General features: G+C 57.8%; 8 protein-coding genes across 8 annotated transcripts; 4 read left to right on the forward strand and 4 right to left on the reverse strand.

Annotated features, from left to right (window-relative positions):
• Positions 1–715: 715 nt before the first annotated feature.
• C7974DRAFT_443035 (uncharacterized protein) lies at positions 716–2,193 on the forward strand (the record flags this gene model as incomplete). Its single annotated transcript, XM_046145429.1, has 3 exons — positions 716–898; positions 1,075–1,396; positions 1,455–2,193. The coding sequence occupies exons 1-3, from the start codon at positions 850–852 to the stop codon at positions 2,191–2,193; spliced, it is 1,110 nt and encodes a 369-aa protein (XP_045992618.1). The 5' UTR covers positions 716–849.
• C7974DRAFT_56975 (P-loop containing nucleoside triphosphate hydrolase protein) lies at positions 1,922–4,800 on the reverse strand. The gene is made up of 2 exons (XM_046146880.1): positions 4,630–4,800; positions 1,922–4,584 (listed from the first exon to the last, which is right to left on the reverse strand). The coding sequence occupies exons 1-2, from the start codon at positions 4,750–4,752 to the stop codon at positions 2,260–2,262; spliced, it is 2,448 nt and encodes an 815-aa protein (XP_045992619.1). The 5' UTR covers positions 4,753–4,800; the 3' UTR covers positions 1,922–2,259.
• Positions 4,801–4,919: 119 nt separating this feature from the next.
• On the forward strand, positions 4,920–6,043 carry C7974DRAFT_403035 (uncharacterized protein). The gene is made up of 3 exons (XM_046142787.1): positions 4,920–5,025; positions 5,072–5,087; positions 5,141–6,043. Exons 1-3 carry the CDS (start codon positions 4,972–4,974, stop codon positions 5,704–5,706), a joined length of 636 nt encoding a protein of 211 aa, XP_045992620.1. The 5' UTR covers positions 4,920–4,971; the 3' UTR covers positions 5,707–6,043.
• Positions 6,044–7,323: 1,280 nt separating this feature from the next.
• C7974DRAFT_320332 (uncharacterized protein) lies at positions 7,324–9,401 on the reverse strand (the record flags this gene model as incomplete). Its single annotated transcript, XM_046138751.1, has 2 exons — positions 7,324–8,667; positions 8,745–9,401. The coding sequence occupies 2 exons, from the start codon at positions 9,399–9,401 to the stop codon at positions 7,324–7,326; spliced, it is 2,001 nt and encodes a 666-aa protein (XP_045992621.1).
• Positions 9,402–14,734: 5,333 nt separating this feature from the next.
• On the reverse strand, positions 14,735–17,511 carry C7974DRAFT_320426 (ATP-dependent RNA helicase DBP10; the record flags this gene model as incomplete). Its single annotated transcript, XM_046138753.1, has 3 exons — positions 14,735–16,257; positions 16,313–16,894; positions 16,944–17,511. 3 exons carry the CDS (start codon positions 17,509–17,511, stop codon positions 14,735–14,737), a joined length of 2,673 nt encoding a protein of 890 aa, XP_045992622.1.
• Positions 17,512–17,604: 93 nt separating this feature from the next.
• Positions 17,605–18,789, forward strand: C7974DRAFT_466095 (replication protein-like protein A 32 kDa subunit). Its single transcript, XM_046146314.1, has 3 exons — positions 17,605–17,730; positions 17,783–18,000; positions 18,054–18,789. Exons 1-3 carry the CDS (start codon positions 17,727–17,729, stop codon positions 18,663–18,665), a joined length of 834 nt encoding a protein of 277 aa, XP_045992623.1. The 5' UTR covers positions 17,605–17,726; the 3' UTR covers positions 18,666–18,789.
• Positions 18,790–19,538, reverse strand: C7974DRAFT_403050 (uncharacterized protein). Its single transcript, XM_046142788.1, has 4 exons — positions 19,374–19,538; positions 19,220–19,326; positions 19,077–19,172; positions 18,790–19,027 (listed from the first exon to the last, which is right to left on the reverse strand). Exons 1-4 carry the CDS (start codon positions 19,481–19,483, stop codon positions 18,807–18,809), a joined length of 534 nt encoding a protein of 177 aa, XP_045992624.1. The 5' UTR covers positions 19,484–19,538; the 3' UTR covers positions 18,790–18,806.
• A 64-nt stretch (positions 19,539–19,602) lies between these two features.
• Positions 19,603–20,576, forward strand: C7974DRAFT_436938 (complex I intermediate-associated protein 30-domain-containing protein; the record flags this gene model as incomplete). Its single annotated transcript, XM_046145159.1, has 4 exons — positions 19,603–19,688; positions 19,739–19,799; positions 19,852–20,358; positions 20,409–20,576. The coding sequence occupies 4 exons, from the start codon at positions 19,603–19,605 to the stop codon at positions 20,574–20,576; spliced, it is 822 nt and encodes a 273-aa protein (XP_045992625.1).
• Positions 20,577–21,750: the final 1,174 nt, after the last annotated feature.

The raw sequence follows: 21,750 nt of genomic DNA on the forward strand, positions 1-21,750 counted from the left end.
GCGCCGATCCGACAGTGAAGGTGAAGGGCGAGGCAGATCATGCCAACGCGTGGAGTGAAGTGTCCCACCAACATATCAGTGCGAAGCCAGCGATTCAATAGCGGTCTGGTCCTGCTCTTTTGACGGGTGAGGGTGTAATTCACCGACGCATAAACATGCGCTGTCTCCAGCGGCAGCATTGTAGCCACCAAGACGCTTACTTACACAAGACACGTCCTAGTAAATGCCGTAGTAGCCCGCACCCTCTCAGTACGAACATCATCCTCGGTCTGGCGTACATCGTATGGGACGATATCCTCTTACAGCACCTACCGCTACCAAGCAAAGCCACAGGATATCTCGAACCGACCTGTTTACAGCTACACCCCAATGCAGAAACGAAGTCCAAGACCAATCCCGCCCAGCGAAGTGTCGAAGCATCACCTCGCACCGTCCAGCGACAGTATGGCGTATGGCGAATGCTCACCAATGCCCAGCCATCTCGGTGCCCACACGCGCCGCCACAACGCCTGCAGCCACCAGCACCAGCAGCGGGGATAAACAGATGTAGACTACAGCGTCGCTCTCGCCCCGCCAGCCCAATCGGTCAAAAAGTCGCGGACGAGAATAGCAGCTGTAGTGGTGGTGAGAAGACGGCTCGTCGCACGTGCGTCAGCGGCGACCCAGGCGGGCTTCTTGGCGCCAGTCCGTGTCCGTTCGTGTCACGTCTGGGCTGCGTCGCAACTGCACACCTCGATCGTACATATTGAATATTGAGTATTGAGTGTTGAATACTGGATATTGAGTATTGGATACTGGATACTGGATACGGGATACGGGATACTGGATACGGGATATCTAGCACATACCATGGCGCAACCCCCGGCCGAGAAACTGCACACCGCGTGCGATGAATGCCGTGAGCCACTCCCGTTCCCTTTCCTTTCGTTCTCATACACACCCCTTCCATTTTTTCTAGTACACCTATTCCCGCCAGTTCCATCCACCATCCCCATCTCCCCACCCCATCTCCCCACCCCAAGTATCCCAATTATCTATCCACCAAAGACCCCAGCTCACCGCTCACCACACCAGGCACCCGCAAACTGCGCTGCGAGGGCAGCAGACCCGCGTGTGCGCGCTGCGCCCGCGACGGCGGGGTGTGTGTGTACTCGCCGCAGAAAGCCATGGGGCGGCCGCGGAAGAGGAGGAGGGGGAGCGTGGAGGGCGGGGATGGCGGGGTGAGAGAGGAGGGTGTGGGTGTTGCGAATGAAGGGTTGGGTGGGTTTGCGGTGCAGCGGGGTGGGGGGCTGGTGTCGCCGGCGCCGGAGGAGGGGGAGGGGGGTGTGGTGGCTGGGGGTGGAGGGTATGTCCAAGACCAAGACCCTGGTCTCGTTGGAGTGTACGACGACATCGAGTAAGTGACTACACACGCCCCCCCCCCCCTCCCGCAGCAACGCGACTCACGCCCCCAGCTTCGGCCTGACACCGCCTCTGGACCCCTCCCTCTGGACCACCGACTTCCCCCTCTCAACCCCCGTGCCCACCGACTACCCCCTCTCAACCCCCCTAACCGCCCTCACCCCCGCCGACCAATCCCCCCTCCCCCCCTGCCCCTGCCTCTCCCTAACCTACCTAACCCTCACAAAACTGCACACGATCCCGCTCTCCTTCCCGCTCGTCCTCGCCCCCCTCCGCGACGCCATGACCACAATAACCACCCTGACCGCATGCCCAACATGCCCCCTCGACGCCTTCAGCGCGGGCCAAAACATATCCGCGCTAGTCTCGCTCTTCCGCGCACTGCTCTCGCGCATCAGCGCCGCGCTCGCAGAAACCGATCGCGAGGCTGCGCGCCTCGCGGCCGCGGGCGCGACGAAGCTGTTTCGCGTCGGCGACGCGAGCGCAGCGCTGGCGCACTTGCACACGGGGACGCGCGCGTGTCCGATGGGCGTCGATGTCGCGCTGCGGGCGGAGGAGTGGCGGGTGGTAGTCAAGGCGGCGCTGCGGGGGCTGGTGGAGGGGGGCGGGACGACGGTGGGGGCGTTGCTGGAGGAGGCGGAGGCGCGGCAGCAGCGGTGGCATGCGGATGAGGGGTTTATGGAGCGGGCGTGGGGGGCGAAGGGGCGGTGTGAGGGGCCCAGGCACGGCGCGTGTGAGACGCTGAATGCGGCGCATATCAGGCGGTTTGTGGGCATGTTGGACTGGGATTGAAAGGGTGGATTGATATACATGCGGCCATGTCTTTCATGTCTTCGGGGGTTCTTGCTATACATGCGGCTAGCCCAGTAGGCGGGCGGCCATGTCTTCCATGTCCTCGAGGGTTTCAGGCTGCTCGACCACGTGCCGTGCGTCCTGACCCTTTCTGCGCTTCTTCTTGCTGCTCGGCGCGTCGTCCTCGGAGTCGGACTGGAACCACTTCTTGGGCTTCTTCTCGACTAGCTGTGGCGCTTCGTCTCCCTCGTCGTCTTCGTCGCTGTACATGGCGTCGGCTCTGAAGTTGGCCAGCAGGTCTTCGCCTGCGTCGGGAAGCTCGACGCCGCCGTCGCTGTCGTCGTCGGACCCTGCAACCTCCCCGCCTCGCTCCTTCTCCTTGCGCTTGCGGAGCTTCTCCCTCCGCTTCTCCCGCGCCGCCGCCTTGTCGTCGACATCGGCCTGCTCGACAACCTGCCTGGCCTCCTCGATGAACTTCTGCCGCTGTGCCTCCGGCAGCCCGCGGGCCTTGAAGTCCTCCTCGTTCTCGAGCTCGTAGACCTCGTGCGGGTTGCCGTCGTCGTCGTAGATGATCTTCTTGCCCTTGTCCATGAACTGCAGCAGTTTCTTCTTGGACTTGAGCAGCTTCTCGCGGCGGTTCGAGTCGATGACGAGGGGCTGGGATGCACCGGCGAGGTTGACGACCTTGCCGCCTGGTATGGACGGGTCGGTTGTGGCGTCGATGCCGAATGTCTCGTTGACATCAGCGTCGCTGTCGTCGTCGGCGGGAATGCGGCGCTTGACGGCCATGAAGTCGTCGTCGCCGTCGGCCGCCCCCTCGCCGGTGAAGTCGTTTGTGGCGTCGTCGCCGTCGCGGACGAGCTTCTTGTAGTGGTCTGCAAGGACGTCCTGGTTCTGGCGCTCGAACATGCGGTCGTACTTTGTGCGCACGGGCTTTTCCGCCTTGGGTGCCTCCTCTTCGGAGTCTTCTGATACCTCGATCTTTTCCCTGTTTGCCTGCTTCTTCTGTTTGCTGTCGTCGTTTTGCAGGAACTTGATCCGTGGTGCTCCTGGCAAGCCCAGACTCGCCGCATAGGCTTCCAGGTCGTACTCCTTCAGCTTGAAGACCTCCTTATCCTTCTGCAGGTATAGTGACTTGACGTGTGTCATGAACGCCTTCTGACCCAGGTACTTGATTGCTGAATCTTTGAAGTTCATGTTCTGCAGCTGCTCCCTGATTGACGTCTTCTTCTTCTGTCGAACGTTGATGGCCTCGATGGGGACCTTCTTCTGCTCCAAGCGCTTCAGCATGCCCTCCTCTTCGCTCGGCGCGAGAAACAAAACACCTCGTCCTTCGCGGTTGTAGCGGGCTGTGCGACCGACGCGGTGGATGTAGGTGTCGACATCGTCGGGGCAGTCGACTTGGATGACAAAGTCCACAGCTGGAAAGTCTAACCCTCGAGCTGCAACGTCGGTCGCGAACAGACACGAGTTCTTTGCGGCGGAGAATTTCGATGTTACGTCCAAGCGAGCACCCTGCTTTTGGCGGCCGTGAATGTGCAGCAGCGGGATACCAGGCTGCATGTGGCGGAAGGACTCGTAGACGAATCGCACTGTCTTTGCCGAGGAGAAGAAGCACAGGATCTTTGATTTCTTGCTGGCCTGGAGGAAACTCCACAGCGTGTCCAGCTTCTCCTCGATAGGGCAGATGATGTAGTTCTGGGTAAGGCCTTTGGGTGTCGCGCTCTTGTCTTCGGCGTGCACCGACACGTATTCGGGATCCTGAAGGCTCAGACGTGCGAGGTCGGACACTTTGCGCGACTGGGTCGCGGAGAAGAGCATCGTCTGGCGCTCCTTGGGGAGATACTCGACGATAGCGTCCACGTCGTGCTGGAAGCCCATGTCCAGGATTCGATCCGCCTCGTCCAGCACCAGCATCTTCAGGTCGTCCACGTTGAAGGCAGCCGTCTGCGACAGGTGCTGCAGCATGCGGCCGGGGGTTGCGACCAGGATGTTCATTCGCGTGAGAGCGTCCCTCTCCGACTCCAGGCTCTTTCCTCCGATCAGCAGGCCGGCGGCAAACATGTGGCCGTGCTTTCCAATCTTGCGCAGGACATCGAAGATCTGGATCGCGAGTTCTCGGGTCGGGGAGAGGATGAGGGCGCCGAGCCCTGCGTCGGCGCCGATGTGCTGGAGGCGGTACAGGTTCTCGAGGACGGGGAGGATGAACGAGAGGGTCTTGCCGCTGCCGGTCTTCGCAGCGCCGAGGATGTCGTGGCCCTGCAGGGCGAGCGGGATGGCTTTGGCCTGGATGTCGGTCATGACGGCGAAGTGACATGCCTTCAGGCCGGCCTTGGTGGGTTCGGAGAGCGGGAGGTCGGTGAAGTCTTTGTATGCGCCCGACTTGGGGTCCTAAGCCAGTCAGTCTGCTGTCATGTGCACCGCCGGGGGTCGTACCAGTGCTGCGACGGCGGCCTCCAGCTTCTCGACGTCGACATCGTCGCGCTTGCGCTTGGCGGCCGAGGCCTGCTTCTTGACCTTGGTCGGCCGCGTGCGGCCTGTAATTCCGGCGCCGCTCATACTGTGTACTTCGGTGCAGCTGCCGGGAGGCTTCTGGGGACACTCGTGATACGAAGTACTGCAGCCGCGCCATCGAGGAAAACATTTTGGTGGAGCAGTGGCCCGTGCCTGTCCGCGGGGGTCTCGCCGCAGCCGCAGCCGGCGCAACCAAACACCCAACGCAACCACGCGACCAACACAACCAACGCAACCGAGCGCTTCACGGCCTGCACGCACAACATGGCGGACGACCTCGAGTACGAGCTCAAGGCCGCGGGCAAGGAGCTGGACAAGGTGGGCAGAGCCCGGCCACCACACTGCACACTGCTAACGGGCGCAGGACGAGGAGATTGAGCGTACGCCGGCGCAACGCCCACACCACTCGCCCGCCGCATACTGACGAGCCCAGGCATCCGCAATGTCTTCAGCCTCAACGCGTACGCCGTGCTCGACCTGCAGCCGGGCGTGCCCGACTCGGACATCAAGAAGGTCTACCGCGCCAAGTCGCTGCTGATCCACCCCGACAAGACGTCCAACCCGAACGCGCCCGACGCCTTCGACCGGCTCAAGAAGGCGCAGACGGTGCTGCTCGACGAGAAGCTGCGCGCGGGACTGGACGAGGACATTGCCGACGCGCGCATGCTGCTGATGCGCGACAAGAAGCTGACGGCCGACGACGACGAGACGCGCAGCCCCGAGTTCCTCAAGGAATGGCGCGAGAAGACGGCCTGGGTCATCCGCGACAACGAGCTGCGCCGCCAGCGCCAGATGAAGGCCCAGCTGCGCGAGGAGGGCCGCCAGCAGAAGAAGGACGAGGAGGAGGCTGCCGACCGCAAGCGCAAGCGCGACCACGACCAGGCCTGGGAGAAGTCGCGCGACACGCGCATCAACAGCTGGCGCGACTACCAGCAGGGCAAGAAGCCCGAGGTCGACGGCGCCAAGAAGAAGAAGAAGAAGCTCAAGGCGCTGGGGTGAGCCCTCAATATCTCGTGCCTGCAGTGGTATCGCACCCTCCACACGACTGCCTACCACTGTCCATCCCAGCCTGTCGCAACCACGCCCGCGACCAACATCTTTGCGCGTCCCCGCATCACCGGTGGTTGATAGTGCGTCACGCTCCTCCCAGCATTAGAGTTTAGCAACGGTGCCAGCCCGGCTGCACATTCCCTCGCAACGCCCAGCCACGCCGGCACGCCCGGCACCAGCCTCGCTCGATGGTCAAGTAGCAGCCTCACGGCGTCACAGATAGCGCGGACATCCGCCCAAGACGCAAACACATGGTACACAAACCGCGCTCACTGCTCATCTGCGTCTATATGCCCATCCACACCCTCCCCTTCACTGTGCCGTGCCCTGACTGTCCCCCACGCCATGTCTCCACGCCCCGTGCAGCGCATCGCAAACAAACTTCCGGGCCCGACTCCGCGCTCTGCTTACTACTCTGTCAGCACGCCCACGGTAGTTCCCCGCTATCAAACGCGTCCTCCTGCAATCTCCCCTGTGATGTAAACGGCAACACGCGTACACAACGGGAGTGCTGCTCGCCTGGTGTGATGCGCCGGTGGTGACTGCACGTGGTGATAAGTGATGTGCATGTGATGTGCATGTGATGGAGTGAGTTTAACTGCCTGCCGCGCCGCTGTATTGCTTTGCACTGCACTGCATAACACAACACCGTCAGAATCAGAGCCAGAGCCGCCACAGCAGCCAGCAGCACTCTCACCCTTCCATCCCTCCCAGCACCGCCCATCACCACACTACCACCACCTCCTCGTGACCCACCTGCAGACACAACACCACCCGTCCCTGCATCCCCACCCCCCGATGTCCCGATCCCGCGATCCAAATTCTCCGACCGCCCAATCACATCCCGCGGCTCATTGCTCCGGTCGCTAGTCTGGCCAATCACCTATCGCCAATCACGAATCGCGTTAGTCCCTGCTAAGCTGGCTGCGAACGATCGCTAGGTACTGGCATGCATGCATGTATAATATGTATGTGTATGTGCGGTGTGTATGTGCATGCACTGCTGCGGCGACCAGCGACCGGGAGCACGGGAGAAAGTATGGACGGTGCGGTGAAACAGCGGCGGGCTTGGACGTGCTTACTTGCGCGGGCTGGGGCCATGAGAGCGTGGAAACTTAGTGAGGAGGTCTTGCACGTAGGTATATTCTAGACGCGATGCCCTGCACGAGCTGCGAAGCAGGACGCAGACCTGGGGACACGTCGGGACGACAACCACCTCACGCACGCACAGTGATCAAGACGGACATGGACATGGACATGCAGAAGGGGGGGTATCGAGTCAAATTCGGCAACGGGAAAGGTAGGTAGGTAGGTAGGTATCGACGGTCTATGTACAGCACATCCCGCGCGACGACGTTTCAGCGCGACCGGGGTGCGCGACTCGGCAACGGGCACCGCCGTGCACAAACGGCGCTGTGCTGTGCGACGTTGGACGGGGCGCCCAACGTCATCTGGCTGGCGCGCCCTGCGTCTGTCTACATACGTCTGCTCTGCGTTGGCGTCTGCCCTGCGTCTGCCCTGCGTCTGCCCTGCTCTGCGTCGGCGTCGGCACCAGCATCCCTCCTGCTACTCCAGCACCTCTCGAATATTGAGCCGGCGACGCTTGCCCGCCTCGCCCGGCGTGTCGGACCGCTTGTCTGCGCTGGAGCTCGATTCGCGGCGGCGCACGCGCTCGCGGTCGCCGTCGGGCGCGCTGTGGCTGGTCGCGAGGTGCAGAGGCGAGCCGAGCGGTGCTGGGCCGGTGCGGATCGGCGGCAGTTGCAGGCCCTCCATTCGCGTCGCGTGGTTCAGCTCGCGCAGAGGCTCCGACGTTACTGACCCGGTGCGAGGCGCGGGGGCATAGGGAGGAGCATGTGCGACCGGCTGCGGGTGGTGGTAGGTAGGGAAGTAGCCTGTCTCCGGGCCGGCGGTGGGAGAGTAGCCATACGATGGACTGCTTGCGTAAGAGCTGGGACTAAAGCTGGGCAGCGAGGTGCGGACTGACGAGAAGTTGAAAGAGTAGGGCGAATTAGGTGCAGAGCTTGCTGACGAGGGCGGGCGCGCTTGCTGAGGGGTATAATGCCCAGTTCTGGACGAGTGAGGTGTCGGTACCGAACCCGACTGCGACGCGTGGACAGGCGTCGGCGGCGCCAGCTGCTGCGCCAGAAGAGGAGGGCCAAGAGGCTTTGACAGAGGTGTGCGCACGACCAGCGTGACAAAGTACAGCGACGTCTTCGCGAGCCGGATTTGGGTCTGGAGAGACTGGTACTGTCCGTTGGGAAGGCGATAGCTCAGGAACATCGGCCTGTCTGTAAAGCCGTGGCTGACACGCTCGACATCCCGGTCGACCACAGACTCCATGACCGAGCGCATCGGATCGTGCCCAAGCGGTGTGATGGGCGCCATGTAGGCCGGCTCGCGCTCGTCCCGTTCTTCGCGAAGCTCGCCGCGCAACCGCTGCAGGGCTTCGTGCTGTCTCGGTTCGAGAAGTTCTCCCAGATCTTTCCCTCCCACGCTTCCCAGGAACGATGTCAAATCCTGAAAGGCTTGGTTCGACTTCTGGATCACTAGGTCCAGATTCAGGAACGCAACAGGCAAAGACTGGTACGCCAAATCCGGTCCCACGCCGTAATGGGAAGACACCCCTCCATAACTACCGACACTGAGAGTCCGGCCTGCTGTAGACGATGCGCCTGCATTGGGAGTGTTGTTTCCTGTGTGTGCAACCATTGTTCGAGGCATCTCGGCGACTCGATGCGAATGCGAAGCTGCGTAAGGCGCCTGGTGCCCGAAAACTTTTGTCGACGGTGGAGGATTCGAGCCGAGAGTCTGTTCGGGTTGCTGCCTTGCCTGTTCCGGTCTGTTAAAGTCCCTATCGTCTCTTAGTCGCGGCCGCCCACGTTTCTTGTGCAGCACGTCCTTGCATGTGTCCTGTCGTCCCAGAGTCAGTTCTCATCTATTCCCGAACTTCCAACTTGCTAGCGCATGCGAGTACGAGGCCTGCTTACCTGTTTTCCAGATGCGACGCATCGTCCGCATGGACGCTGGACGTCGCAGCTAAGATGCGCCTTTTTACAGTTGACACAGGCTGAAGCGACGTGAGCTTTTGTTCGTCGAGCTGGCTTGGCAGGCCTTGTGGGTGGCGGTGCGATCATTGCTGCAGGCTGTGTCTGGGGCCCTGCTTGTTGCGCTCCGAGGATGTAAGGAGATGCGCCTGCGGGTGAATAGCCGTAGCCATAGCTCTGCGGCGCCGGAGGCGCTCCATACGGTGGACGTTCGGCTGCAGGTCCAGGCTGATAGTGGTGCTGGTGTTGCGAGTGGTGTCCGCCAGGATACAGCGGTCTTTGCTGCAGATTGCTCTGGCTCGCCAACGGTTGCCGGGGATTGAACAGCGCGGACGAGGGCGGCGGCAGAGGCAGACCAGGTTCGAGCCTGTGTGGTGCACTTACTGGCGGGTACTGCAGACGCTCGGATTCAACAGAACGTGCTGGGCGCTGGGAGGGAGAGTGCGGCTCTGACATGGGAGGGGATGGGTAGCCGTGCTGTCCAGACCTGTCGGGACTGAACTTGGGGATGAGCTTTGCCAAACCGACCTCTGGCCCTGTAGGTTGCCCAAACGGCGCTGATGGGAGTGGCTTCGGACGCGGTAATGACAGACTCTGCATCGCTTGACCTCCGCAACGCTCGACCGCCGCACCAGCAGCGAAAGCACGATTAGCCGAGGGGACGGTTGCAGACCCAGACAGATGCGCTGCGAGGAAGATTGCACCCTTGCCTGGGTTGCGATGTGCGTCAGTGGGTGTTGAGTTGAGGCTGGTAGGGGAAGTCTGCATGATGACACCGGTAAGCCCACAAACAAGCAAAGAGAGGCCTGAACAACGTCGAAGGAGGAGACAGCTCAGACAGCTCTGTTAACAATAGCTATAGCCCGGAGTACGCTCAAAATATATCTCCATGTTCCATCACGTCTGGACTTTCGCAAGCAAGCATACCTAGGACAAGCCCGAATGCAGGGGGCAGGGTGGGGAGGGACGGAAGTCGTTAAATACCTTTTTGATACTGATCTCCGGCCACTACACTGATCACTACTCGGCAGTGCCAATGGACGTCTCAAACAAAGTGCGAAGCCTCCAGCAACGTTAAAAGTGTCAAGACCAGTTAGGCGTGTAGTGATGGGGCGACTCCAGGCGGGACGTGAGGCGCTGATGTTGAGCTTGAGGGAGCCAATGAGCAATAAACGACGCAAAAAGGCAGAGCAGGTTCTGCCCAGTCGGCGGAGAATCTCTAGTAATAACCACAATCGGTTATGGAGATTCTGGTGGACGCTGTTTGTGGGATCCCTGCTAACTCTTGCAGATGACGGACGAGGGCCGTGAGACGGGGGCCACGATGGGTTCCGGGCAACGGGAGCAGGGGAGTGTGCCTGTCGGGGACAACGACATGCTTCCCTCGTTCGGCTGATAGTTCTTCGAGTAAAGGGCTGCCGCTCTCCAGCACGGTCGATGCAGCCGCGGAAGTATGCACGGCAGCCGTGGCGTGGAGAGTGCATTGACACGACGGGCTGGCGCTGGACTGGGGGCCCTGTCAGTTCTGCTGGCCCCTGCTATCCGAACCGTCTTCGACCAGGGCTAGCTAACGAAGCCCTAGCGCCAGCTCCATTGCACGGTCTTGCCCGCCCAAGCAAAACTTGGGAGCGAGGTAAAGCATAAGTTGGCGTCGATGCGTCGCGGCTGGCGCTTGACTGTGGCGTTGCATGTTGCTGGAGGAAGGCAAGGCGACCAGCCGGAGGAGCCGCCCCACGAGGCCCTGAGGAAGTTGTTCCGTCAATGGGCGACGAATGCGGTCGCTCGCGCTCCAGCGCAGAAGCAGAAGCAGACGCAGCCGCAGCACCCGTAGCGAGGTTGTAAGCTGACGATTGCGAATTGTGGCTCTCATGGCCAGTCCCGCGCCGCTGGTTCACGCTTGCATCTGTCACTTGGACAGTCGGGCCTCTCAGGCCAACCATAGCCACCAGCAGCTCGAGTGCGCGCTGCATGGGCCGTCTTCCGCACGCTGGACGTGCCTGCTGGTCTCGCTCGCAAACCTTGTTGATCGTCGACAGGCACCGTGTAAGGCCTACAAGCACTGCCGTCGCACAACACCAGCAAGACTGCCGCAGCCACACCAGCACCAGCACCAACACCAACACCAGCACCAGACATCGTTTGCAGCACACTCGCGTGGTGCCAGCTCAGAGCCCTATGACGGGGCATGGGAAGTGATCCGCACCTGCGATCGACGTGGCCTTGCGGTTATGGCTTGACGATTCGCGGCGCCAGTAGACCATGATCGTCTGCACAGAGTTTACATTCACGCACTTGATGCTGTGGTCGGCGGTGTACAGTAGGCGCAAGGCGTCTGTAGATTACAAGGCAATAGCCAGACGCGCAGCTGCCGAAAGCATGTGCTTGCCTGCAGGCGGACAGAGTGTATTGCTTTCCTGGCGGTGCCCGGAAATGCCTGACGCCAAGTTGAGCCACAGAGGATAGTCTCCAGAACACATGCGAGTGATGGATCTGGCAGATGCTGGTCCCGCATGGCTGGAGGACGTAGGCGCCGCTAGTCTGTCCGCTTGCGTCTTTGCGTCGGTGGCCGACTCGTTAGTTGCTGCACTGCTCGCACTTGCCGTCGACGTCGGATCAAAGGGCAGCACTGGTGACATGCTCAGAGACAAAGCACTCGTCGCGAAACGGCTGCCCTCCTGCCGAGCGGTGCTTACAGGCGCGTCAAACAACGGACTGTGCCCACCGTGGCCTGCAAAAAGTAACGGCCAAGGGCAGCGCTGTCTTCCAATCGCCAACGCGCTGCGCTAGCGGTGGCGTCCAGTCTTCATTAAGATGCGCAGTCATGCTGTTGTCGCGAAACCGCCAGCATAATATTAGCTGGCTGCTATAGGACCGGGATGCGCTGCTTTGGGCCAGACGAAAAAATGCTCCGGTGGGTGACATCGATCTGAAATCGCCGTCGGTCGAGGATCGCCGCAAAGTGCCCGAGAGCCTGCGATGCACTGGCATTGGCATTGCTCTGCGGGGCCAGACTGAGTTTGCAGGCGTGACATGCATGGCCCGGCTTGTGTTGCAGGATACAATTTGGTATCTTAATTGAACTCAATCGCCGTAATGCCCCGCGTGACATTCGGTGCTGAGCTCATGATCCTGACAATACAGGCAATAACAGGCAATAACGCAGCAGCAGCTGACGGTCCAATCGCCGCGGCCGCTGCTCCCTGAGCGCTGTCATGCTGCTGCTTCGGGCAATTGCCAGGCACCGCGAGTACTGCATCACAAGTGCACGTCAACACTAGCAGCACCAACATCGAGGGCCTGAAGGCGACTCACACCGTTCGTGCTGGTGGCTTGCCCGCGTGTCGGTACTTTGGCAAGCCCAACACGGCATAGCGGCCCGTCGATGATCTTACCCAACCGACACGACACTGGGGAGCTTTTCGCGAGATCACGGCGCAAATGAGGGCCGGGTTGGTTGTTGTCGTCGACAAAACAGACTTGTTTCTCCGAACATATTTCAAATCCGCCCTTACCTACCGGCCCTGCATCCTGACCCGTCCGAGAAACTCACTCTGCATACCGCATGTGGCCCGTCCTGCCCTCTCTGCGGCAACAAGCGAGATTCGAGCTGCAGGAGACAAGGTCCACCTGCATGACCCTTCCTCCTTCAACATGGCCAGCGGAAATTCAATGACTCATTCTGCTCAGGCCTGTCGCCCTGCAAATCCCAGCTCGCCGGAAGTTATAAGATCCTCCGGTTATCCTGCCAGACCCAAAAATACCGTCGGGGTTCTTGTCGTTAACAGAAGGTCTTTACAGCGCCGTCATCTCTCAGTACGATACTCCGAGGCTACCATAGTATGGCCGACGATTTCTTGTCAACGGCCTGTGGGGAACTGGGAGCTGCTGCCCTTCCCGCCGTGGCGGGCGCTGCCGCTGTGTCACTAAGGACTTTACTCCGCTCTTGACACGCAACCCATTTGGCCCGTCGGCCGTACCCATTGCATGTGATGGTCGGTCGACGTTTTGCTGCTGCCACAGCATCACCATCTCGACGTGGTGTTTACGAGACCGGGATGTGTGCTGCGACAAGGGCAGCCACGGATTGAACCGCGGGATCTACGAACCGGTGCCTGGGCTTCTGGACACGTTGTTTGTGCCAAAAGTAGCGCGGGCCAGGGGTCTTGCTATCGAAAAATCCTTGCGCCATGCTCGATTTTCGACTGGGTACGGGCCGAGCAGGCCTTAAAGGAGCTCTAGCACGTGCCGACTTCCGCTTGTGTGAATATGCCCTCTCGTACAGCTTCACAAGCCGATCCCCTGCACTCCTTCATGCCCATCGTCGTCTATGCAGTAATCCCCGGGCCCACAGCGGAATAAGAAATTTCCCGTCTGAAAACCGTCGAGTATCGCGCCGTTATGATTCCCCTCGCCTGCGAGCCGTAGTACAGCCTTTAGCGACATCACGGCGCGGCCAGGAGGGTGCCCGTGGCCGCGTTGGGTTCGTCGCTTCGCCAGATGCCGCCGATTTTCATTGAAAGCTGCATCACGGTTTAGCAAGGAGATTGCCGCTCTACTTGGGCTGTACGATGATATCAGAAAGCCGTTGAAGGGCACTGGGAGATTGCATTTGTGGCACAGAAATATTGCAAGCAGCATTTCGGCGGTATTCTGGCGGCTGGAGTACCAGACTTTGAGATATTTGTACTACCAGTCCGCTTGTGGTCCCTGGCCTCGTGCGTGTGTCACACAAGAGCGCGTTGCTGTTGCGCCCGAGGCGTATTCTAGAAGGTTGGTAAGCCTTTGGCTTATTGACGTTCCCTGCGGACCTGGGCGCTAGCTAGGCCACAGGTTGAGCCGCTGCTTACTCGAGGCTGTCATGTGGAGCCTCCACCTAGCGCAGACATCGTGTCCGACTCTAATAATCTCCTTCTATGGATGACGTGCGTGCTCGCCATGTGCGCCCAGGAAGACCCTCGATGCCTGAGTCGGGCGTTGTGGGCGTTGTTGGCGTCGCGGCGTCGTGGGCGCGCTAGCTGCTGTCTCTCAATACGCGGTTGCTTGTCAAGTGTCAACTCTATCGTGCGTCGATAGAGCCGTAAGAGCGCTCCTACGCCTGACAGTACGGTACACGCTGCTCCCTACGGCTAAGGTACTCGCCTGCAGCATGTCAACCCCAATGCGACAGCCACTCGAACCCAATGGCTTGGGCAATATTTCTAAACTCATGTTGTGTCCAACAATGTGCGATCGCCAATAGGCCAGTAGGGTGTCGAATTGCCCTCCATGTGCGAAGCCACTATTGGCTAATTTACACCACTCGTGCGAGGCACAGTCTAGTCATGTAGATGGTACTCCATAAACGCAGCACTGTGGCACAGCAAACCAACCATCCTGCGCCAGCTATGGATGGCATCTTCCGCGAAAACTCCGTCGACCAAGTGGATTTTACGTGCGCAAAGAGTGGGTGCACGACTCCAGGCCAGTCCAGGCTGACACAGGATTCAACAACCCGCACGTCTCATCCGAGGCACACACATTGGCAGGCACGCATGTGGCACCGCGAAAAGCAACCTCGAGATCCTGTAGGATCGTGGGTCCTCTGCACCCTCTTCTACGCACAAGGAATGAGGCGTGGGCCTGAAAAGCTGGCCTGACATTGTCACGCGTGGCAGCCAGGCTGACAATTTGGGGATAAGGTGCTTACCTTAACCAGTTGGTTGTGACATACTCGCCGTCAATGAGACGGCGCAAAGGTAAAGTCACCGTTAGCTCCATCGGCGCGAAAGACACCCGAAGAATTTTACGGCACTCAATCGCACCGCACAGGGCGCAACAACGTTCGCTAGCGTGCGAGTAAAGAGTGTTGGGTACGGGAAGTAACATTCCGTGAACCAGATAATCTCTGTATTGATGCATTTGCTAGATTGCAAGCCGGGTATTGAACAATGAACTCAAAACTTCCGCTTCTTCGTCGGCCTGGCGTTTTTCTTCTGGCGCTGCTCCTGGAGCTTGCGCTGCTTTTGCACCGCGTTGACGTCCTTGAGTTCGCTCTTGCCGGTGCCATCCTTGAACTTACCGACGCGCTTCTCCTTGGCCTCGTCGACCCTCTTCTTCTGCACCTCGTAGTCGTCGCGATATTTGTCTGCTTCCTTGGGTGCTTTGTCGGACTTGTGCTTGTAGTGCTGAGTCTTGCCGGGCGCGCGGCCTGCGGCCTCTTGTTCACCAACACGCGGCATGCGGCCCATCTTGTTGGCCTTGCGCCAGTCGTCGAAACGTCCACTGCGGAAACTGGCAGCAATCTTCTGACCACTTTCACCGCGGATCATCTTCGCGCCCTTGGAGCCGTCTTCGTCGTTGGCGCGAGCAACGTACTTCTTGGACTTCTTGTCCCATCTCATACGTGCTTTGCTCGCGTCGGCGAAGCCCTGGATCTCATCGTTGACAAGTGACATCTCTGCTGCTCGTGCAGCGGAAACGAAGTTGTTGCCAGCGTCTCCGCCGCTCACACCGTAAGCCTTCTCTTCTGCGTAGTTCTCCTTGGGCAGATAGGACATGAAGAACTCGCCCTCGCGGAAGTCGTCGTTCTGGGGCTTCTTAGACGAAGGCATAGAGACCGAAACCTCGAGTTCGTCAGAGTCAGAGTCGTATGCACCAGTGTCAGCTGGCACATCATCATCGTCTGAACCGACGTCCATCTTGTCAGACTCGCCAGGGGCTGCAAGGCTCGCAACAGGTGCATTGTTAGCCTGTGCGTTCGCTCTCTGCTTCTCCTGTTGTCTTTCAACCTGCACTCTTCTTCTGCGCATGATCTCAGCAGTCTCGCTTTGCGTTCCACGTCTTCCAATCTCGAAGACGGTTTCCGCTGGTCTGAAACCCTGGATCCTTTGCAACATCTTCTCCTTTTCCTGCAGCGCGTCATGAACCTCGTCCTTGAATAGGACGTGCGTATCCGCAAAACGAGGGTTTGCGACAAGCTCTTTGGTTCGGTGAACACTTGGTCCGCTAGCTTGATTTCGCGTTCTTTGGTACTGTCGCTCACCCTTATCGGCGACACTCTGAAGCAGCGCCAAGTCCTCATCGTCGGCGAGCTGCTTGTTCACAACCTCAACTGAGGCCTCCAGCTGGTAAGGGGCAAGACTACCGACAACAAAGTCTTCGGCAAAGTTTGCTTCTTCGTCGGATCGGCCGACGAGTAGCCGTTGGCCGAGGAAAAGCTGTAGGTCCAATAGATACGGGAGATCGACGTGTCTACAAAGACTGTACGCCCAGCCCTTCCGCCCGGCGCGAGCAGTTCGTCCCACTCTGTGCACGCAGATCTTCGGCTGCGACGGGAAATCATAATTGATGACGTGGTTGATATGAGGCATATCAACACCGCGAGCTGCGACATCGGTAACTACGAGAATCCGAGTGAGGCCAGAACGGAACTCCTCAACGTGAGCTTTGCGAGCTGTTTGGTCAAGATTACCGTACACTAGAATTCATGTCAGCTGGACTCAAAACTGTATCCGAAATCGCGTTGAACCTACAGTAAGAAACCGGATAACCGAGAGACCGCAAGAGTTCTGACAGGTACTCGACTCGGTGTTTGGTAGCAGCGAAGATGATGGTTGACTCGGCCGCCGCAGCGTCTTTTGCAGTGAAATGTTTGCGCTTGCGCTTTGCGCCAACACTCAAGTTGGCTTCCTCCTTCCGTGCCTTCGCGGCTTCGGTTTCTCCTGTTGGCACCTTGATAACCTGCTCTAGCAGATATAGCAGTGCTCCGTCTCGATCTCCAGATTTTATTGTGAAGTATGCACTTTTGAGGTCTGGCGAGATCTTGCTCTCGGCGTCGAGTCGAATCAGCTTGGGGTCTTGCAGACCCGCTCGCGCAAATTCCACGAGTGATTTCGGCAGAGTAGCACTGAACAATAGCGTCTGCCTGGATGTCGGGAGAGCATGGAGAATCTCAGCCAACTGTGCAGCGAAACCCATCTCGAACAAGCGATCGGCTTCGTCAAAGCAGATATATCGAACGGAGGAGAGGTCCAAGCCCATTTCGACCTTGAGATGCAGGAAACGTCCGGGGGTGGCGATGATGATGTCCGGATTCGTCGTCATGGAACTGAACTCTGTGATACAGTCAGCATCATTCCTCCACCTGTATTATGTGCAACATACGCTCTTCTAAACTGTCACCACCGACAAGTAAGATTGTCCTCAGGTCTGTACCGCGACCGAATTCCTTCACGACCTTCAAAGTCTGTAGCGCAAGCTCACGAGAAGGCGACATGATAATACCACGCGCACCGACCTTCGCAGAATGCGTCTTGAGCTTTTCAATCATGGGGATCACGAATGCGGCCGTCTTTCCAGATCCTGTCCTAGCCATACCGACCACGTCTTCACCTTGCAACAAGAGTGGTATCGCCTTGCGCTGAATCGGTGTTGCCATCTTGAACCCCTTCTGTGCAATAGCCTTCAAGAGCAGTGCATTCAGACCCATGGCCTGGAAGCCTCCGCCTTTCTTTCCGGTGCCCTTGACGTTTGCAGCCTTTCGGTTTGAGGCTGCCTGCTTTGCTGCGATAAAAGCCTCATCGTCAGAACCCCCATCGCTGCCAATATCCAGATTAATCCCAAGATCCGCGCCCAGGCTATTGTTCTGCTCTTCGTTATCGGAACCGGCGAGGTTATCGAAAATGTCGAACTCGTTTTCGGAGAGCGCCGGGGAGGCTGCACGAGGAGCCATCGTAAGTCCGTTGTGGGGGCGTTCGAGAGCGACGTGCAGTGTTCGACGTGCAATGTTCGACTGCGGGCGACGCCTGGGACAGAAAAGAAAAAAAGCGGGTCGAACTCTTGGCACAGTCATGTGTCAGTCGCGTTAGCGCGTCTCCGACGCGTTGCTCTGCCTGCTGTTTCCCCTCCTCCGCATCTGCCTGTAACTCAGATCCACCTCCCACGAGGATGAGTACGTATTCCCGTCTTTGGTTACAGAGATTGCCCAGTGCTGATTTTCTCAGGTTACAACGCGTACGAGACATCGTATACGTCGTACGGCGCCGGCGGTGGTGCTGGTGGCGGCGGCTTCATCCCTGGTGATAGCAGCCAACAGAGTCCTGGTGGTCGAGACAAGCAACAGCAAGACTCGCTCCGCGCTGTGACAATCAAGCAAATCATAGACGCTCAGCATGATGCTTCGACTGATTCCTTCCGGATCGATGGTCACATTGCTTCTCAGGTACGAACTGCGGTCTCGAGCTCTACAAACTGTGGCTAATGCACTTATCACAGATCACCTTTGTTGCCCAAATTCGCAATATTTCGACACAGACCACCAATACTACATACAGACTCGACGATGGCACCGGTAGTATCGAGGTCAGGCAATGGGTCGACCCGGATAATCTCGATTTAAACAATCCTATGAGAGCTAGGCTCGTCGAAGGCTCGTACTGCAGAGCATGGGGAAAGCCGAAGAGCTTCAATGATCGAAGATCGGTAAATTCACAGATCGTACGGCCTGTTGAAGACATGAACGAGGTGTCATACCATCTACTCGAGGCTACCGCCACTCACTTGTACTTCACCCGAGGACCACTTGGTGGGGCCAATGCTGGTGCGGGCGCCGCCAATACCGGCGCTGGTGCTGATCAACAAGGAGGTGGTGCTGGTGGTGCTTATGGGAATCACGATCTAAGTGGCTACAATTCTGTCGCGAAGAAAGTCTTCGCATATCTGCGAGAGACGCCCCAAAGCAACGAAGGTCTTCATCAACAGGTTATTGCGGCAAACCTTGGTCTCGAATCTGCTGATGTGTTAAGAGCTGGAGACGATCTTCTGTCAGGTGGGCTGATCTACACGACTGTTGACGATCACACATGGGCAGTTCTCGAGGCTGATTAAGGGGCCTTATGCATTTGGGACGGCAGGCAAGCCTTGTCAATGGCGTTGAGACAGCACAACAATAAGCAAATAGCGATACCATCATTCAAAGAGAATGACAAGAGTCTATAGGTATCTACAGACTGTATGAATGTAATGAGACTACCGATTTTGGGCATTCGTCGAAAGCAACAATACACAAGTGGCCACAATCGCTGCTGCGACTATGGTGAATACCGTCTGGGTCTTCCAGCCTGTTTGCACGAGTGCTTGTCGGTGACTGTAGCCTGAGACTGTGTGGATGTAGTTAGAGAGTCCAGACAACAAGCATGCCAACGAAAGCAACCAGAACACAATCCCCAGTGGAAGGGACCACTTCTTCTCTATGTCTTGTCAGTCTTGATGGGGCCTATACGTGATTCCGACACTTACCGAGTGCTGATGGCTTTGACTTCAAATGGAAATTCAAAATAATTGCAACGGCGACAATAGACATGTACACACTGAGTTTCAGCCACGAGAGGAACGCTGCGTTGGTCAGAGGGTAATGCTCTCGCTGATGCATGCACGCATACTTCTCTCATTAGCAGCAATATCTCGGGCCTCGGAAGCAACGTTGTCAAACAACAGCACTCCAAGCAGAGGTCTCTCCTTGAAGGCTGCCCGGTCGTAGTTGTTGTCTCTATCATCTGATGAGTTCAAGCAATTGCAGGCAGCGGGGCGTCATACTGCTTGACGAGCACTGGCTTGGAAGCGAAGATGTTATAGAATGGGCGATACGGCTCATCCAAGATGGATTCATCTGAGTCGCCCATGCGGTCTAAGCTTCGGAAATCCATTGCGATGAACTAAACAGAAGGATGTCATGAATTGGGTAAAATGTACCCTTGCGTGTCAAAGGCACGCGATTCAATCACGAGCTCGCACGGACGCAAAGACAGAATGAAGTCATCACCCAATGACCTTGCAGGTCTCCGGCTTGAGCAGCCAACAACCATTACCCATCAACATGAGTGAATCAAAAACGATCTTTGGAGGTGAGAAGTAAGTGTTTCACTCAATTGCGCAAATCTGTATTCTAATGGCATCTGCAGAGGCTGGGACGCTAGTGACTGGACATCCAGCGATGACAGAGTGCGAGGCGGAAAGTCGCAGGTAGCTAAAGCTGACTTTTATGAATCTACATGTGCTAACTGATCATGTCAAGTCCTATCTCGACGTGAAAGGTTCGACTGCTTGCTTCCATGGCAATCTCGATATCAAGACCTTGGGTGGAGCTGGTTTCGCCAGTCAGCGCACAACTGGCGACGACCGCGCGTGGGACCTCTCCGCCTACGATGGAATTTATCTAGACGTTGGTAAGGATGATGGCAAACGCTACACCTTTGTCTTAAAGGATGAGATACTGCCGCTCATGAGCGACGGACGCGAACAGTCTACCATCAGCTACGAGTATGACTTCAGCGCAGCTGGCAACTACTCGGTCTTCATCCCTTGGAGTGAGCTGAAGCCGACGTACCGCGGCAAAGAGAAGAGTGATGCCCCACCGCTAGACACCAAGAGCATCAAGAGATGGAGCTTCATGATGAGAAGTTTCTTTGGTAGCCAAGAGGGTGACTTTTCAGTCGAGATCAAATCAGTAAAAGCTGTTTCGCGATCAGAGGACCTCGAAGCAGGACTTTCAGATGAGAAAAGCGATTACAATGCAGTGGGTGTATGTTTCACAACTCTTGCCGAGAAGTTTGCACTGCTAATTTTGAGCAGAAGAAGGAACCTTGGTCTTGGAAAAATTCAAGAATCGTCGGGCTCGCACTTATCTTCTCGACCACATGGGCCATCTGTACGGGAGTGTGCTGGTATAAGGGCCTTGATATGAGTATGATGACACCCAGGAATTGGTGGAGGATGGCGAAGTACGACCGGCTACCATGAGACACAGATTCATCTTCAAGACAGCTTACTATATCTGTGTTCTTACAGGCCCCAACATGAGACCATGTTCCATACATTGCAGTGCTTGATCGGCCTTTGCACAGCCCGGAGAACACTGACTTCACGACTGCACCTGCCTTTAGCGGATATGCCGGGTTTTCCCTGTCAATACATGTCGCCAACCCCGCCTCAGGTTCACAGCTGCTCATTTCTCGCAACACGAATTGCATTTCAGCTTTGCATGGGTTCCGGGGCCTAGATTTCTTCTCGAGGGTCACTCCTGCAGTATGGGCCTCAAACCTGGCAATGTGGAACGTCATTGTGTTCATCTTCAAGTGCCCAAGAGGCCGCGAGGCCTACCGGGATGTTACACAGTTCCCCGAGGACGCGGGCGGTCGTAGCGAGCACAGATACCTTGCACTGCACGGCTGCTTCTCGGCTGCTGGCATCTTGAGACTACCAGTAGCCGTAGACAGAACCCACAGGCAGTGTTCTACACCGATTACCTCGATGTTTGTTCGGCTCGTCGTTCCAATGGCGGCTCATGCTGATTCGATGTAGGCTATCGGGGCCTCATCCGTGATCGTGCTGCACTGAAGATCGGCAATGCGGGGCGCCGCTGCCTCCCCGAAGCCCCCGAGCCCCCAAACAATAAGACATCGAGCGGCTAGGTTCCACATTCCGCCCACCACAGTGAGAAAGCTACGTACTCTGTGTGATGCTGCTTGATCTTTGACATTTGCGCGCTTGGTCCGCACCTGAACGTGATAGCACGACGTCCAAGGAGCACTGGTCCAAACAGCCGTGAGCTGGACATTGTTTCTTGTCGCGCGATGTTTGTTACCTCAAGTTGGCGACTGGAAAGCCAGGGTAATCACATGGCGGGTATGGGACTTCCGACACATGCCCTTGACTCGTGCGAGCACAATGGAGCTCGAGCGTCGTTCTTGAGTTCAGGTTAGTGCGTGAGCTAATGGATCACCACCCATCAGACAAAGCTCGACCTTGATCGATCTTGGCCTCCTGTATCCTTTCTAGATTCCTCCGCTCATACAGACCCATACTTCTTCTTCGACCTTCTTCACTGCTGTTGTGCTGCTCCACACCTACGTATCACTTTCGACCTCTCGGCCCTTTCCTGTCCCACTCGAGTAGCTTTCAAAGTTGACCTACA

Source organism: Boeremia exigua (genome assembly GCF_020726555.1).
Source record: "Boeremia exigua strain MPI-SDFR-AT-0100 chromosome Unknown C7974scaffold_12, whole genome shotgun sequence".
In the NCBI taxonomy this organism is placed as follows: Eukaryota; Fungi; Ascomycota; class Dothideomycetes; order Pleosporales; family Didymellaceae; genus Boeremia; species Boeremia exigua.

Excerpts from the sequence above, each read along its gene's own strand:
- C7974DRAFT_56975 (XM_046146880.1), bottom strand. The coding sequence starts at position 4,752 with ATGAGCGGCGCCGGAATTACAGGCCGCACGCGGCCGACCAAGGTCAAG. Across the intron at positions 4,585-4,629 it reads AGGCCGCCGTCGCAGCACTG|GACCCCAAGTCGGGCGCATA; the intron begins GTACGACCCCCG and ends TGACTGGCTTAG.
- C7974DRAFT_403035 (XM_046142787.1), top strand. The coding sequence starts at position 4,972 with ATGGCGGACGACCTCGAGTACGAGCTCAAGGCCGCGGGCAAGGAGCTG.
- C7974DRAFT_466095 (XM_046146314.1), top strand. Across the intron at positions 18,001-18,053 it reads ATGGTCACATTGCTTCTCAG|ATCACCTTTGTTGCCCAAAT; the intron begins GTACGAACTGCG and ends CACTTATCACAG.
- C7974DRAFT_403050 (XM_046142788.1), bottom strand. The coding sequence starts at position 19,483 with ATGGATTTCCGAAGCTTAGACCGCATGGGCGACTCAGATGAATCCATC. Across the intron at positions 19,327-19,373 it reads AAGCCAGTGCTCGTCAAGCA|AGACAACAACTACGACCGGG; the intron begins GTATGACGCCCC and ends ATCAGATGATAG. Across the intron at positions 19,028-19,076 it reads GTCAAAGCCATCAGCACTCG|AGAAGAAGTGGTCCCTTCCA; the intron begins GTAAGTGTCGGA and ends GACAAGACATAG.